The sequence below is a fragment of the Pseudorasbora parva genome, chromosome 1 (assembly GCF_024679245.1).
Source record: "Pseudorasbora parva isolate DD20220531a chromosome 1, ASM2467924v1, whole genome shotgun sequence".
Lineage (NCBI taxonomy): Eukaryota > Metazoa > Chordata > Actinopteri > Cypriniformes > Gobionidae > Pseudorasbora > Pseudorasbora parva.
In genome coordinates this window covers 50,005,017-50,022,362 of record NC_090172.1, presented here as the reverse complement: position 1 = coordinate 50,022,362, position 17,346 = coordinate 50,005,017, and the positions used below count along the sequence as shown (strand labels likewise).

General features: G+C 36.7%; 1 protein-coding gene across 2 annotated transcripts in view; it reads left to right on the top strand.

Annotated features, from left to right (window-relative positions):
• The window catches only part of aldh1a3 (aldehyde dehydrogenase 1 family, member A3), a 35,710-nt gene that overhangs the window by 4,645 nt on the left and 13,719 nt on the right, over positions 1–17,346 (top strand). The window contains exons 2-8 of one of the 2 annotated variants that reach the window (XM_067451857.1): positions 1,639–1,760; positions 2,149–2,253; positions 2,902–3,042; positions 4,911–5,040; positions 10,713–10,774; positions 14,735–14,863; positions 16,728–16,841. In XM_067451857.1, the coding sequence (XP_067307958.1) occupies positions 1,662–1,760; positions 2,149–2,253; positions 2,902–3,042; positions 4,911–5,040; positions 10,713–10,774; positions 14,735–14,863; positions 16,728–16,841 (780 nt within the window). In that variant the 5' untranslated portion in view covers positions 1,639–1,661. Of the gene's footprint in view, positions 1–1,631; positions 1,761–2,148; positions 2,254–2,901; positions 3,043–4,910; positions 5,041–10,712; positions 10,775–14,734; positions 14,864–16,727; positions 16,842–17,346 lie in introns of those variants that run through there. The other variant, XM_067451849.1, reaches the window with a different exon arrangement.

Here is a 17,346-nt window from a genome sequence, read left to right as displayed (position 1 = left end):
GTTGCCAGGGTATTTCTATGCAGTTGCTAGGTGGTTCCTCAAAAGATCAAAAGATCCTAACGCCAAGTATTTATATTTTCTGGATCCTCCAGACAAGTGGATGATAAAAACCAATTGCTTATGTAAATCCAATAGCCTATAATAGTAAGAGGTTTGTTCAAATCAATAACATGCAAGAGCAATAGTTAAATAATAGTTAAGAAAAAAACTGTTTGTGATTGTGAGTATGGTTATTGTTTCATAATCTAAATAAGCATTTGCAAACATCTTGTATCTTACCGTGTATTAAATAATATAAAGTCTGACAGTTTTCTTTAGTTGGAGCACCTGTTCTCTGTTGCTAAAGCTCTATTTTCTGTGTCACATCGATTCAACAATGCTGATGATTTTCTGAAGCGTTTCTATTGAGATCTGTTTTGGGAAGTGTCTGCAGAGTCATGTGGTTTGAGGATGCAGTCATTACAATTAGCCGGGTAATGCTGCTAAATGCCGTTGAAGCTTGGAAAGGGGAAGAGACTTGACCTTCATTTAAAAGGTGCGGAACGCCAATTAACCGGAGCACCCAAGCTTGGAGGATGAGGGCACTTGCCTCTACTTTCCCACGATTTGTCTCCGGATCACATTTTCAGGCGTTTTTTTTGTTGTTGTTTTTTTTTTTAATGTGACAAGATTATTTGATTGATTGATTGATTGTTCATTTGCATATAAACAAGTTTGCTCTATTTTCTGCCATTGTGATTAGCAACTTACAAATGATTAGGCTATGACAATATACACTAGCAAGTGCAGATATATTTGTGCACGTTTTAGGTTTTAATGCCGCAAAATATGATTGTAGGCCTACTGCTTTTCCTACTTTCTCTTCCCAATGCGTTCCTTCCCATACGCCCTCTCTCGCTCGATCTCTCTGAGCCTTGCCCTCATTAGGAAGTGTTTAGAAAGCTGCTGAAGTGAGAAATGGGCCCGCGAGAGCTCGTTGTCCTAATTAAACTTTGACAAGAAGAGTGACAAGAAGCAATGGAGGGGAAACAATGGCAACAGTGTCCGAGTATGAGCCCAAAGCTGGGAAAGTCTTTGTCCCGCCGAACAAAAGCATTTGTTTGCATGTATTCAACTCCACTCAACTTCACCAGGCCCAGGTGCAAAAACCAACTTCGTGATGAACATCAGAACGCATCACACCTTGGCCCATCTGATGCCCAGCCCGCCGTCGCTTCAAATCCACCCCTCCGCAAGCAGATCAAAGCCACTTTGTTACAATGTAAATATTGCTGGACAATTAATTCACACTCATTACCTTCGATGCCTGACATAAAGACACAGCCAATCATTTTTTGGGGGAAGTGTGTAAGGCTTTTGAAGGGTCTAAAGCATTCCCAAACTTCCTAACCGCAGCTATTTCCAATGTTTGATCTCCTAAAACTTTCCTGATTCATCCTGTTAGTGCATATCCGGAAAACAGCATGCTTTCTGTTTGGAAGACTGATTCACTGGCAGGTGGGACGAGAAACTCTGTTTGTCATGGTAGGCGGAGTGCACACTTGCCCAAAGGGGGAGGACCTTTAAAAGTTCTTATAAAGTGTGCTGGATGTAGAATCATATTCAGTCAACAGTGATCTGTAATCTTCATCTCTATAGCACTTCACTGCGACCGCATTGCAATGGCACAGAACGGGACTATAGAAAACGGGGTGACTCGAAACACATCCCCTCCGCCTCTGCCTCAACCTGTGAAAATCCCTGAGATTAAACACACTAAGGTAAGAGTTTTTAACTGTATAAATGAATACTAGAGCACATGGATTTATATAGTGTCTTTTTAAGGACATTTATGAGAAACTTTAGGCCTTCACTATTAAAAATGAGAGATTTTTAGAGCCTAATGTCATTGAAGTTTTACAAAGAACTTTTATGTTTTTTTGTTTTTTGGTGTTTAAGTTAAAGAGCCCAAAAAAAAACTCATAGCAACTACCCTATACAGTGAAAAATATTTTTTTATAGAGGATTAAACCGCTGAAGAACATTTTTAATTAATTTTTTTATGAGGGATACAGTACAAATATATCCCAATGTCATGTTTTGTTTTTAACACTAAAGTCCTAAAGTCTTAACTGTAGTTACAAACTAGTTTCACTGTATTTGTTGCAGATTTTTATCAATAATGAATGGCATACGTCAATCAAAGGAAAGAAGTTTCCAACAATCAACCCTGCAACAGGTGTCAAAATCTGTGACGTCGAGGAGGCGGATAAAGTAAGGGGGATTTGACTCATTAAATGTCTAATTAAAAAACATTTACAGTGCATTGGGAAATGTGTTTTATTCATTGACATCATTAATGTAAATATGTGACTTGTTACCTGGTTTAAACATATATTAGATTCGCTTCATCTATTACATTTCATTACTAAGCAAGAAATTCATATGCTTATGAGATTATTTTCAGGGTTTGCCAGATATGTTTATTACTATTTATGCAATGACAAGCTATTTATAATTTGGCTGCTAATATAAGATTCAATAAGCTATATTAGTTTAACTAGACTATTATCAGTTAAACTATGAGACTGCTTTGAGAGTTTGTATTTATTTTGTAGGCCTAATTGCTGTTATTTTATATAGGCCAGCCTATAACTTGGCCGCTGATACATGATGTAGCCTTCAGAAGTTAGACCATTAGTCTAATATGCAAATTAGTCCTTTTGGAAAATTTGGTATGCTATGTAAGAATTATGAATATGATTATTTAACTGTATCATTTGGCAACAAGCATTAATCGTCTTACATGAAATGATTGAGTCATTGCAATTTCTCTTAGTAATTAATAATAATAATGATCGATTTACCTTTTATCTGTAGTGTAGTTCTGGTGTGTTCTAAAGTGTTCATGTGATGGTTCAGGCTGATGTGGAAGAAGCGGTTAAAGCTGCCAAAGCGGCCGGACAGAGAGGCTCAGAGTGGCGGCGGATGGACACATCGAGCCGCGGCCGGTTACTACACAGACTCGCGGACCTGCTGGAGCGAGAGCGCGCTGTCCTCGCGGTGAGTTCTCTTTTCTTCAAGCGAAAGCGATTAAATCTGCTCGCGGCCTCGCGCGCATGCGATGTAGAACAGCGGCGATGTTCGAATCTTTTTTTTTTTTACACGAATTCTGCTGAACTGTCGTTGTATTTTCATTCACAAACTAATTACTTTCAAGGCCAAATTTTCCAATAGCAATAATATTGTGAGTTAGCACTGTGTTAATAGCCTATCTTTTTTTTATTAAAAAAAAAATGCAATAATAGGCCTACACGCTAATCATGAAAAAAAGATAAATCACTGTTATTAACAATAGGCCTGCACACAAACAAAACAACATTTTAAGTCTTTATTTCATCGATCAGTCCTAAGTTCTTTCATGTCAACAACTATTAAAAATGGCTTCAGATGTCTTTGTCAGAAGGAAGATGCTTCATGTAAACACCTCAGTCAGAAAACATGAAACAATTGAGCGCAGTCATTCAGAATTAACTGTCTTTCCAATTAAAAGAGGTGTTGCAGATCTAAGAATGAGCACAATGAATTGTAGGCCGCACATAAACTTCCCTATGAAACTGCAAACTTTCTGCTTCATTGATGATAAAGGCTGTGTTGTGTTTGTTTTGTGTCGATAGCCTGTCACGCCTGTCTGAATGCATTTGTCAAACACTGCTGCAGGTGTGAGCTTTTGACACGGTGGTCTGATGTTGAAGTCTTGTCAATTAAAACATTAAAAAGTTTAGGATTTAGATGCCTTTGAGGGAACAACTTATTTGATTTTATTTATGTTTTGAATTCTAGGTAGGCTACATTATCTATCTATCTATCTATCTATCTATCTATCTATCTATCTATCTATCTATCTATCTATCTATCTATCTATCTATCTATCTATCTATCTATCTATCTATCTATCTATCTATCTGTCTGTCTAAAATTGTCTTCTTCTTTGGACGCGTTGTTTGTTTCTCTGTACAGTATCACAGTGCTCCGGTTTTACATAATTAAAGCCTTGCCTGAGTTGGTTTTCACCCTGTTCGCCTGCCAGATCATATTAGTTACCGCATTTGTGAATTCAATTTTACAGATGTGTGTGAAGTAATGTTTTTAGATTGCATGTGATTGATTGATAATTGCAAACATGTCCTGTGATTCTGGAGAATAGCTAATTTCAACAACTCAGAGCTCTGCACAGGGGGAAAAAACTGATTTAGAGATAGAGAAGTTAAATTGGTCTCCCTCCCATGTCTATATTAAGCCATTTAAAGAGCTTTTTAAAGTTGTACATTTAGCAAATGGGAATGGGATCAAAAATACTATGTATTTCACAATTATACTCACATGCAGAAAGTTTTGGATGTTTCCCACACAAACAGTTTTTTTTTTTTTTTTTGAAACACACCCAGCAATCTAATACAATAAAATGTGTGAGGCGTTAGTAGCTTGAGATGTCAGATTGCTCATGCTTTATAACTGTGTTGGAATTTTAAGTAATCTTTAACATAATATGTTGTTTAGAAGCGATCCATTCCAGCACTGATGGGTCCCATATTACAGCACTCATGAGCACAAACTCTTCCAAAGACTTCAGCTGGGGTCTTACCCACCTCCTTTTTTTCCCTCATGATGACATTGTTTATATTGTTAGAGGGCAGCAGAATTTATTATTTGTGTTATTGTTTAATTTCTGGACTCCCCATGTGCATTCAAATCTTGGCATCCTCTAATGCACATTAAAAAGTTGTTTTGTATCAAATTTGTAGCTCTCGAAATGAGCATGCTCTTCGAAAATTCCCAATAAAAATGCCTATTTGAAACAGATTGCTAATAAAAATTATAACTTTATGGAATTGGTTTGCAGTAGTTGAACCAAATACTTTTTTTTATAGACTCTCGAGTCAATGGACACTGGCAAACCCTTCCTGCATGCGTTCTTTGTCGATCTGGATGGCAGCATTAAAACCCTGAGGTATTACGCTGGATGGACAGACAAGATTCATGGGAAAACCATGCCAGTCGGTGAGTGTTGAATGTGTCATCTTGGACCAGGGTTGAGCAAAAATTCTCAATTTTAGAACTGGCTTATTTTCCAAACATGAGAACGAATTTGAATTACATTTGTGACGCATCATAGGATGTAAAATGGGAAATGACAGTATGAGAATGAGTTTCAATCTTCTAAGCTGTGGTCAATTAGCTCGTTCTAGGAAATTAAGTTTCCAACTAAAATTTTTTTTATGAAATATTGCAGAATATGTCGAAATTAAATGGCATTTAAAAGATCCAATGTTTGAAAATATGAAGACTGCATGTTTATGCATATGTTATAATAAAATGAAATATTGTTCATTATATTATTAAAAATATATATTATTAAAACTTTATTTAGAGCAGGTATACACTACTGTATACATTTTTGAGGTCGATAAGATTTTTTAAAGTCTCTTGTGCTCACCAAGGCTGCGTTTATTTGATTTACAAAATCAAAACCAGTATTGTGAAATAGCCATTAACATTTAACTGTAATCACAATTTCAAATAACCGTTTTCAATTTTATTACATTTTAAAGTATCATTTTTTTCCTGATGTCAAAACTGAATTTTTAGTGTCATTACTCCAGTCTTAAGTGTCACATGATCCTTCAGAAATTATTCTAATATTCTAATATTTGGTGCTCAAGAAACATTTACTTATTATTGTCAAAAGTTAAAAAATGTTGTGCTGCTTCATATTTTTGTGGAAACTGTGATACTCTTATTAGGATTCTTTGATGAATAAAAAGTTCAAAAGAACAATATTTATGTGAAATAGAAATATTTTGTAACAAAGTAAATGTCTCACTGACCCCAAATTTTGAATGATAGTGTATGAATTGTAAACATTTTGATTATGCTTACTTTAAAGTGAATTAAATGTATTGTTTTTATAATTGGAAAAATACTATTTCCCATTCAAATTTAATATGCTGGACAACTGTAAATAAGAAATGTAGGTTTTGCCGACTAATGACAGACAGAGGGACTGCTCAGGAAACCTGTTTGATAAATCACTCACTGCACTTTTACATTTGTATTGAAATTAGAATTCTGCTTCCTGTGTGCTACACCAAACTCAAATTTGATTCAAATTAAGAAACTTAAATTAAAATTTAAAAGGCATTTTCAATACAACTGGTGCAGATATGATAAACACATCCAAGTCAAAGTGTTTCCTAATGTCCTCTTCCTCTTCATACTAGTGATGAGTTAATGAGCATGAAAGGGTTGATGGGTTTCCTTCAGCCCTGGGTGGTATATCATCCCCCTCTCTAATTCTTCCCTTTCCCCCAGCATTCCTGCCACTCCAGGATACTCAATAGACAAAACATGCTTCCCTCCTTTCCCCCTGATTAGATTCAAATAAAGCGTTAAAAGACGAAAGCCCTTGCACACAAAGGAAAAGGAAGAGGCTCTGATCCTAATCGCTGAGGTACGACCGCTGGTGCCGCAGATGAGCTGGAGTTCAGGGAATCAGCGGCCAGATAGAATATCTTGCTCTTTTGAGGGCTGGAACACGGTGCGTGACTGAAGCCGCTTTGAATTTCCCCATTGATAACAGCTGCCAATTAGCATACGTCAACCGCCTTCTGCCGAACTCAAGTGTTTATTTGGAAAAATGTGTTGAATACGGTTCATTGCATTGGCCGGATTAACTTGGTTTGTCGACTCGCCAATTAGTAGACCAATCTGGCCAATTTGACATTTCCACCCGCGGACAGAGGTGGTTATCACTCTTTGGATGTTGGAGTCCCACTCCAAACTAGATAAGGCTGCACACACACACAAGACACTTTTTCATGCATATGATATTTGGTCATGTTAACTCTGTAAAGCCTGACATGACTTTTTTTTTGTGGAACAGTTTAATGAACCTTTAAACAAAAAATTACAATCACATTTTTTTTTGTTGACAATCATATTTGGTAGCTTTTATGGCTCAAGTAGTTTGCTATAATATGGAGATCATACATACATGCATTGTTTTATTCAAAGGCCCAAACTAGGTAAGAAATATTACATTTGGTTCAGTTGCTGTTATTTACATGACCAAAAAGCAACATGAAATTCTTACACCTTTTTATCAATGAGCTATTTATAACTGTAAAGCAGTGTTGGGTGTAATTTTAATTAATTTTCCCTTGAAAAAGTAAAGTATGGGATTACTCTTAATTATTCTGTAATTGAATTACAATTACTTCTGATGCAATTGCATTAAATACTGTATAGACTATACCCTGGTCAAGCATAGCATTATGACCACCTTACTAATATTGTGTTGGTCCCCCTTTTGCTGCTTAAACAGCCCTGACATGTACTGCACTAAACCCCTGAAGGTGTGCTGTGGTATTTGGCACTAAGATGTTAGCAGCAGATCCTTTAAGTCCTGTAAGTTGCGAGGTGGGGCCTCCATGGATCGGTCTTGTTTGTTCTGCACATCCCACTGATGCTCGACTGGATTGAGATCTGGGGAATTTGGAGGCCAAGTCAACACCTCAAACCCGTTGTGCTCCTCAAACTATTCCTGAACAATGGTTCCTGTGCGCATTGTCCTGCTGGTGTCATATATTCTCCATGTAAGCATTGCACATGCACCCGGCCTTCCACGTGATGTAAAAGAAGATGTGATTCATCAGACCAGGCCACCTTCTTCCATTGCTCCGTTAGGCAGTTCTGATACTTACATGCCCACTGTTGGCGGTGGACTGGGGTCAGCATGGGCACCCTGACTGGTCTACGGTTATGCAGCCTCATACGCAATAAACTGTGATGCACTTTGTATTCTGACACATTTCTATGAGAACCAGCATTCATTTCTTGAACAATTTGAGCTACAGTAGCTCGTCTGTTTGATCGGACCACAAGGACCAGCCTTCACGCACGTGCATCATTGAGTCTTGGCTGTCGCCGGTTCACCACTGTTCCTTCCTTGGACCACTTTTGATAGATACTAACCACTGCCGACCTGAAACACCCCACAAACAGATTTGGAGATGCTCTGACCCAGTCGTCTAGCCATTACAGTTTAGCCCTTGTTAAACATGCTCAAATCCTTCCATTTGCCCATTTTTCATGCTTCTAACACATCAACTTTGAGGACAAAATGTTTACTTGCGGCCTAATATATCTTATAATCTTATAATATATCTTCAAATTTTACAATTACTATTACGGTTTATACTAAATTATGAAACAATGAATCAGGTGACAGAAGGCCTGCAGTAGATTTTACCAAGGTTTTTTCAGCAAACTTTTGATCAAGTTTATGATTTAGAGGCCTTGGAATTTTGCATATCAAATATACAGTACACTTTATAGGGTTATGCAATGAACAACAGAATATATTTTTTTGTGTGTGTGAATGGATTCTATTTCATGGGCGTGGCTATTGGTAGCCACACACACAATTACATAAATCCTGCTCTGCATAAGTTTATTATTTAGTTAGTTAAACCAGTTTATTTAAATTAGTTTATTATATTGTCAGTATTTCAGATAAAAGTGTTGCTTTTCAGTGCATTCAGATGAATTAGTTGCTGTTGGAAACTTGCCGTGATGTTGGAAGTCGGTGGGTGAGGCTTTGGGAACGTACAGTTTACTGAAATAAACCTCTTCTAGGTGCCATGTAAATTTAACCTTTGATAAGCAGCACTGTCGGATCAGTTAGAAAGGGCCGTTGGCTGATCCCAGCCAGAGATGAGCATTGTGTGAGGGAGTCGTCAAGTCTGTAATCACCCCGACACATTGCAGCGTGGGGAAACACGAGAAGGTCAGGCCTCAGAGAGGCCGGCTGTGGTAGATTAACAGGCGTGGCTCCCATGTATCCATGCACAGATATATAAAATGTCATGCATGTTCGTGGGCGTTTCGTATCCTGGTGTAAGCGGCAGGTCTGAGTTTGTTGTTAGGCTGTAGTTTTAATTGGATGGCTTTCGATGTGTCTTATGAAGCTCACACTCTTTTTTTTCCCCCAAAATCGAATAAACTTCCTTATGTTGTCTACATGGGCATCATTCCAACTATATATATAAAAAATAATACCCAACATTTTTCTTTAAATTTATTAGCTATCTTTTTCTTTTTTACCCATCAAAATGTATTCTGGGATTGTATACTTTTATCCAACAAGAATGCTTTAAATTACCCAAAAGTTACATTAAATGTTTTTTTAAATATTTTTTTCATAATGGGGGGCAAAATATAATGCAATGCAATACAATACAATGATGATTGAGAGATGAACAAATATACATTCTTTAGAAGTCTAAAGAATGTATATTTTAGAAGTCATATTTAATAAATTTTACCACGACTTTACTATATAAAAAATGATGTATGAATAATCAAGGTATTCTTGATTATTCATACATAATTTTTTATATAGTAAAGTCGTGGTAAAATGTATCAAATCCTAAGTTGCTCCAGTCTAGTAAGTGTTAATCTTGAAAATACTAACAATGTTGAATGCTCTATTCATCAAAGAATCCTGGAAAAATGTGTCACAGTTTCCATAAAAATATTGAGTAGCACGACTGTTTTCAACATTGATAATAATAATCATAGAATGATTTCTGAAGGATCATGTGACAGAAGACTTGATTAATGATGCTGAAAATTCAGCTTTTCATGACAGGAATAAATTACATTTAACAATATATTCAAATAGAAAACAATTTAAAATTGTCATAATATTTCACTGTTTCTATACTTTCTACTGTATTTTTTCATCAAATAAATGCAGATTTGGTTAGCATACAATACTTCTGTAATAAGCATTAACTCGAACTGACCCTAAACTTTTGAAAAGTAGTGTGGGATGTGATGTGATTTTTTTAGAAGAAAGCACATTATCATGAGGATAATCATGCTGTCTACCACTTAAGATCCCTGAACAGGCAGTATACTAGGTTTTGTTGTTTGCAGGACTCATTAGCACTCTCATGTTGTTCCAAACCTTTGTTATCATTTCACTGAAAATCTTCCTCTCCACTTTTGTTCACATATAAAATAGCAGCGTACATGTTTGGAAAGACATAAGGGCGAGTAAATTAAGACAGAATTTGGATTTTTGAGAGAACTATTCCTTTAATAATCAGTCGTTGTGCAATACCTAGCGAGGCCACTCAAATCTTTAACTGGATACACATTGGAACAAGGGAAGTGGTAAATTGGCCAATCTTAGTGGCATTTTCCAACGGAAAGGTTCAAGTGCGAAGAGATGTGATAAAACAGCATTGCTACCTTACATTACCCCTGACTGGTTATCTGACTCCTGGGAGAGAGAGCAAAGGGAGAAGGAGACCAGTGAGGGTGAACAAAGGTGTGCATCCAAGCCAAGAGCAGATCTGCAGCGGGTTTGAACTGCTGCCCAGACTTCTCACACACCTCAGGCCTCTCTCGTTTCAATGTGTCTCCGGTGAAAGCAGTAGAAAAAAAAAGCAGCAGAACATATACACTCTTCCTGACCAGAGCTTTGTGTGGGCCATTGAAACCGTCGCTGTGTGTTTTTCCCAATCCTTTGTCTTTCATGTTTGGTTTTCGGTGGTCACATCCAAGGGCTTCCCAAGGAAACAATGATTGTATATCAAAGGGGAGCTTAGTGTGTTATAGTGTTTAGTGCCCCTTGACTCCTTCATTTATTTTCTTCCCAACAGATGAAAACTTTGTGTGTTTTACCAAACATGAGCCCATCGGTGTGTGTGGAGCAATTATACCGGTGAGTTTGTGGCTATTTTCTTTTCAGATTTATTTATTTATTTATTATTGTGTGTGTGTGTGTGTGTGTGTGTGTGTGTGTGTGTGTGTGTGTGTGTGTGTGTGTGTGTGTGTGTGTGTGTGTGTGTGTGTGTGTGCTTGCGTGCGTGTGTGTGTGTGTGTGTGTGTGCTTGTTTTTGTGAAATATCAGGACACAAATGTGTATAATGACATAGGTATGACATAGGTATTACAAGGAGAGGGTGAAATATGAGGACATTACCCATGTCCCCACTTTTCAAAAGGCTTATAAATCATACATGAGGTTTTTTTGAGAAAGTAAAAATGCAGAATGTGTCCTGTGATGGTTAGGTTTTGGGGTAGGGGATGTAAGGGGATAGAAAATACGGTTTGTATGGAATTAAAACCATTACACCTATGGAATGTCCCCAAATTTCACAAAACAAACGTGTGTGTGTGTGTGTGTGTAATTTTAAATGTAATTTATTATTTATATGTATTGATAAACAGTAATATAAAATACTGTTATTTTTATGATTATTATATATTATATTATTATTAACTATTCAAAAGTTTGGCAAGGGGGTGAAAAGTTGAATTATCTTATGCTAATGACTCTTCACTCATGCTAATCATTCTAATTATGACATAGACAGATCATTAAAAAAAAGGTCAAACATGGTTTAAATCATAAACAAAGTAGGATCCTGAGTGTGTTGAATCACATACACGATGGCTTTGCCACAGCATTGTTTATATACTGTAGCCAACGCCTGTCTAGAGTCTTTCAAATGCATGTAAGGAAACACCTTGGAAACAGATACACACTCTCACATACAGACGAACACAAATACACCACTCCCTCTCACAGACATCACACGAGACGAGCGTATTATGATCTCACGTGCCACTGAAGCTTATGAAAGTTTATGGAAGCTTGTATGAGCGTCAACTCTCTGAAACCACGAGGCCTTGTTTTGTTTCCTTACTGTAAAGAGCTTGTTTTCTCTCTTGACGTAAGTCTGTCAAGATTTCTGGCGGATCTTTTGTGAAGCTCTAAATCCTTACTAATCCCAATAACAGAAATGCAGCGTGAACCTGAGGTATGAAATGAAAGTGTGATTTGACTCTCATGTAGAGGGTATAGAGTACAACAATGCCCGCCCCCTTTTTCAGCAGTTTTGTTTTTCATTCATTTTTCCCATAGGGATTTTAAAATAGTCGTTAAATAGTTGTAAGCCATGAACCAAACCATGAATCACAACACAACACTACAAACTTTGATTTGTACACAAGACTGTGTACTTAACAGCTTCAGTGATGGAAAGAACCGCAGTGCCATGAAGCATTGTGAACAGCGTGATTGAATACACATTTTCAAAATGTTTATACTGTAAAGCAAACAAGTTTTGAGTTTGCAGAACTAATGCATGTTAATTGCTCCTAACTTGAAGTACTGTTAGTGAGTTTAGCTAACTCAGATTTAGTTAATTAACTTTCTTATTTTGAGTTCCTCTTATCAAAAAATGTATTTACTTCACTGAAACCCCTAATAAGTTATCAAAGATTTTTTTTAAGTTAAGAAACTTAAGTTACATTTAAGTACGTTTTTTATTTTGTACTTGTATACATTTCATTTTTATTAGCCTGACAAGCCAGATCCACATCAAGATGTTTGGTCTGGAAACTCCCCATAGACAGGGCTCAATCCGAGGGGCGGGATAAACGGTTGTCTTTCAAACTCCCTCTGCACGCGATAGGATAGCGCTACACCAACCAGAGCAACGAAGGTGAAACGGAGCTCGTTGATAGATTAAACATCCGCCGTATCCGGTTGGCTAAACTCTGAACACATCTTCCCTTTTTAAGAATGACTTCAGTGCCGTTCTTTGTTCTTTTCTCAGAGAAAAGCTTAACTCCAAATTTTCCAGTCGCGGTCAAAGCTGATTCGAAAGGCCGCCGTTCGCCAGGTTCTGTGTTTACTAGAAGCATGCAAACGCAACTCAGGCGTCATTATGTTAAGCCCCGCCCACCGACTCTATACGCGATGTGATTGGCCCGACCAGAGTTTGGCTTTTATAGCTCAGAACTGTATTGAGAGTTGCTAGACGACACTCGCGGCAGATTGGATTTGCTGCCACTAGGGTGCTTCTAGATTTCTTGGCTACATTTTTATTGTTCTTTGCTTAAAATATTTGAGTACACTAATTTATACATTTAACTTAAAATTATCAGGTTCTGATCTCAACATAAATATATGGCTAGCTATAACAAATTAATTCAGAAAATGCCAACTTGTTAATTTGCTAACAAGTTAAGAAAAGTATGGGCTAGCACTTGTTAAATGAGAACAGCAACTTCAAACCAAGCTGCGTGCGCCACGTGTCACCATGTTAACTCTCCAAAAATCCACATTAACAGAAACTCTTCTACACCTGCATAACAAAACATTAATCACTACTAAATCTCCCTTGTCATTAATCTTGCACAAAAAACATTACATAACACACACACACACACACACACACAAAAATCCCAACCAAGTTTCAGTAAAACTTAAGTTAGTCTAAATGAAAGGAAATTAGTTCATACAACTCAAAACAATGAAAATATGTTTTGAAATGTGTCAGTGCTGTGAACAAAAAGTTGTAAATACTCATAACAGGAAATTAACCTGAACTAATTTCTTTGAGTTTGTCCTACTCAAACCAGTTCAATATTTTGAGCGTTAGGGTTTACAGTGAAAGATTTCAGTATTTTTAGGCCGTAACGAGATCGACTTGATTACATTATTCACAGTGCCTCATGGGAGTGGGCAGAGCTAAATAGCTATTTTGGAGCATGTAGCTTTTTTCGACTCTCTGATTGGTGTAACTATTGTTTCCTGAGTGGTAGCTATAGGTGATTGCTAGGCTGTTCTGAGTGGTTGCTAGGGCATTGCTAGATGGTTGCTATGGTGTTCTGAATTTCCTAATATTGTAAACATTCAATGCTGTTTAATACATACACCCTATTTAAGGTCACTCTAGCAACCAAGGATAAAACTCTAACACTGGGACAGTGAATGTAGTCATTTTGTGCAATTATTAATATTATTATTATAATAATTTTTTTTTATTTTTTTTTAAATAATTAGTTCAATGAATGTCATACAATAATAAGGGAGTAATCTTTCTTTCTGAAAATAATTAACAAAGTTATCATATTTGAAAAGCTGGTTTGAAGATTCTCCGGGGTGGGTAATTTTTGATTAAATTAATTTATTGTCCTCAATGAAACACCAAACGTTACAAAACGTACATAGAATTTATCAAATCAGGCTGACTAAGAATCTTAATTCATCAATGACAATGGATTTTTATTGTCTTATGTTGCTTTGGAAACAAAGCACAAATTGTTGATAGACGCTGGAGATTATATCATATAAGTCATTATTCATATTTGGGATTGATTTGCCGGTAATTAGATACAGCAAAGCTGGCATTCAGAGCAATGAGTCACTCAGAAAGAAAAGTAAGAAAACTGAAAATGTAATCCAGAAACAAAAATGTCTAATTGCTATGACAACATCCAAGAAGAAGTAAAAAATAACAACTCTCTACTGGTAAACAAGTGATTTGTGTACATATTTATGTAACTAATTTTACAGAGAACAGCAATTAGACCGTTGGGTTGCTCTCGTATTTCAAAACGACTGAGGCTCCTTCACTCCTGGCAGAAAATTCATGGCACACTTTTTGCTCATGCTTTTTCTTCTTCTTTTTGCCTCTACATTTATATTGCTTGTAGTAATAACCCATAATACTCTAGCAGCCACAAAAAAACACTCAGAACACATTAGCAACCACCTGACATATGGAAAATCCCTGTGGTATAGCAGTCCGATGAAATCAAACAAGCGCAGCTTTACTGATGTACACTTGTTTGTGTGTTTAATAGTAATATTCTTCTGCATTTATAGTGGAACTTCCCTCTGCTGATGTTTTCGTGGAAGATCGCGCCGGCTTTGGCCTGCGGGAACACGGTGGTCATTAAACCCGCTGAACAGACCCCACTGACGGCTCTTCATGTTGGAGCTCTCATAAAAGAGGTGAGTGGTGGCTCATGGGATTTGTTTGGTTTGTTGAGTTGATTTGATTTGATCAGCATGGACACTGATGATTGATTGCATCAGGTTTGCCTTTCTTGCATCCCAGATTCTGTGGTTTGATTGTGCATGTTGCACAAACTTTGTAAGCCAGGGTTTCACAACCAGGGCTTGATGATGGATCTGCTGGGGGATCGTGAGATTATGATAGAAATGCCAAATTAATGTTTGCCAGAGGCTTTTTGTACACCAGTATAATGTGCTGTCAAATCGATTAATCACGATTAATCGCATCTAACATAAAAGTGTGTTTATATAAGAAATTAAGTTAATGTGTGTGTGGGGGGGGGGGGCATGTTTTTGTGACATATGAGGACACAAATGTGTATAATGACATGGGTATAACATAGGTATTACAAGGAGAGGGTGAAATATGAGGACATTGGCCATGTCCCCACTTTTCAAAAGGCTTATAAATCATACAGGATGAGTTTTTTTAGAAAGTAAAAATGTTTCCTGTGATAGGTTTAGGGGTAGGGGCAGTGTAGGGGGATAGAAAAAACAGTTTAAGTATAAAAACCATTACGCCTATGGAATGTCCCCATATGTTGTGTGTGTGTGTGTGTGTGTGTGTGTGTGTGTGTGTGTGTGTGCATGTGTGTGAAAAAAAAAAAAAAAAAAAAAAATAAAAATAAAAAAAAAAAAATATATATATATATATATATATATATATATATATATATATATATATATTACAGAAACTTTTATGTTAGATGCGATTAATCACTAAAAGCACTAAAAATGACTATGATTTCTGAAATACTTGATTCTGATTTGTTGCGGCATTGAGCAAATATTTTTGTGTAATTTGCTACTTAATATAACATAAGATGATAAAAGTAATAAAATAATAAATAAAATACAATTATTGCTTCTTCTTTTCTTTTTTTTAATAATACAAAATCACTATTTCTTTCTTGGATTTTATTATTATTTTTTGATTATTATATCCTCATTTGTCACTTTGGATATAGGTAACACTAACACTTTAAAAAAAGGTTCCATTTGGTAACATGAACAATAATTAATAAATGCTTAAATGAAATATTTCTTTAGGATCAAATGTTTTATCTGATAACATTAGTTACTGTTCATGTTCATTGTTAGTTTGTGTTAGTTAAGTAATATGTTAATAAATGGGACCTTATTGTAAAATTTTAACGTTATCTTCTAGAATCATACATTTAAATAAAAATGTAATTATAAAGAAATATTAACAGTAGTTTACCTTTCACAGTGTATTGAAATTATTATATTTTATCATCTGATCTTATACACAAAAATCAGTGATGAAATGTATTCTATATGTTAATTGAAATCTCAGAGGTATAAAGCCGGTTGGGAGCCCCTGGCTGTATTACAAAATGACTCAGCTGCATTGTGGGTAATGAGTTTTGCTCTGTCTCTGTTTATACAAAACCCTCAAATTATCATGTTTAATTCTTCAAAGAGAGCAGGACGGCATGAATTGCTGTAATGACATGGACTAAAACTGCAGCTGCAAGCCTTCTGTCAACCGCTCCTCGCTTTCTATTCAAGCCGTCTGTATCTAAAAAAGAGCTGATTTATGTCTTCATCATTATGAATGAGATCAGTGTGGTTTAAAGTCCTTGAAAGAAAAGCGTCTCTTTGTGTCATCAACAGTCTTGCTGTCTCTGTCCCCATGGGCAGTTTTTTGACTTATTCATTTACAGTTTTATCTTCTGCTTCTTTTGAAGAATGTATTAAGCTGTATAACACAGTATTAAGCCTGTACGCTTTTATAAATAATACAAATAAAACCCGTTCCTTCCATCATGTCACACAGGCCGGCTTTCCACCTGGAGTCGTGAATATTGTGCCTGGGTTTGGCCCTACAGCTGGAGCGGCAATAGCCAGTCATATGAACATTGACAAAGTGGCTTTCACAGGCTCTACAGAGGTGAGAAACTAAAGCGAAAAAAGCTCCGACAAAATGGTATTGTTCTAAGGTTTCTCTTTCTGGAGATTTCTCAGTAATGAATGAAATTCTTAGCCTAGAAATTTAGACGCACCCTAGCGGCAGCAAATCTAATCTGCCGCGGGTGTCGTCTAGCAACTCTCAATACAGTTCTGTGCTGTAAACGCCAAACTCTGGTCGGGCCAATCACATCGTGTGTAGAGTCGGTGGGCGGGGCTTAACATAATGACGCCTGAGTTGGGTTTGCGTGCTTCTAGTAAACACAGAAACTGGCGAACGGCGGTCTTTCGAATCAGCTTTGACCACGACTCTGGAAGACTTGGAGTTAAGCTTTTCTCTGAGAAAAGAACAGAACGGCACTGAAGTCATTCTTAAAAAGAGAAGATGTGTTCAGAGTTTTGCCGAAAGTTTAATCTTTCAACTAGCTCTGGTTGGTTGTAGCGCTATCCAATTGCGTGCACGCCGTGTAGAGGGAGTTTGAAAGACA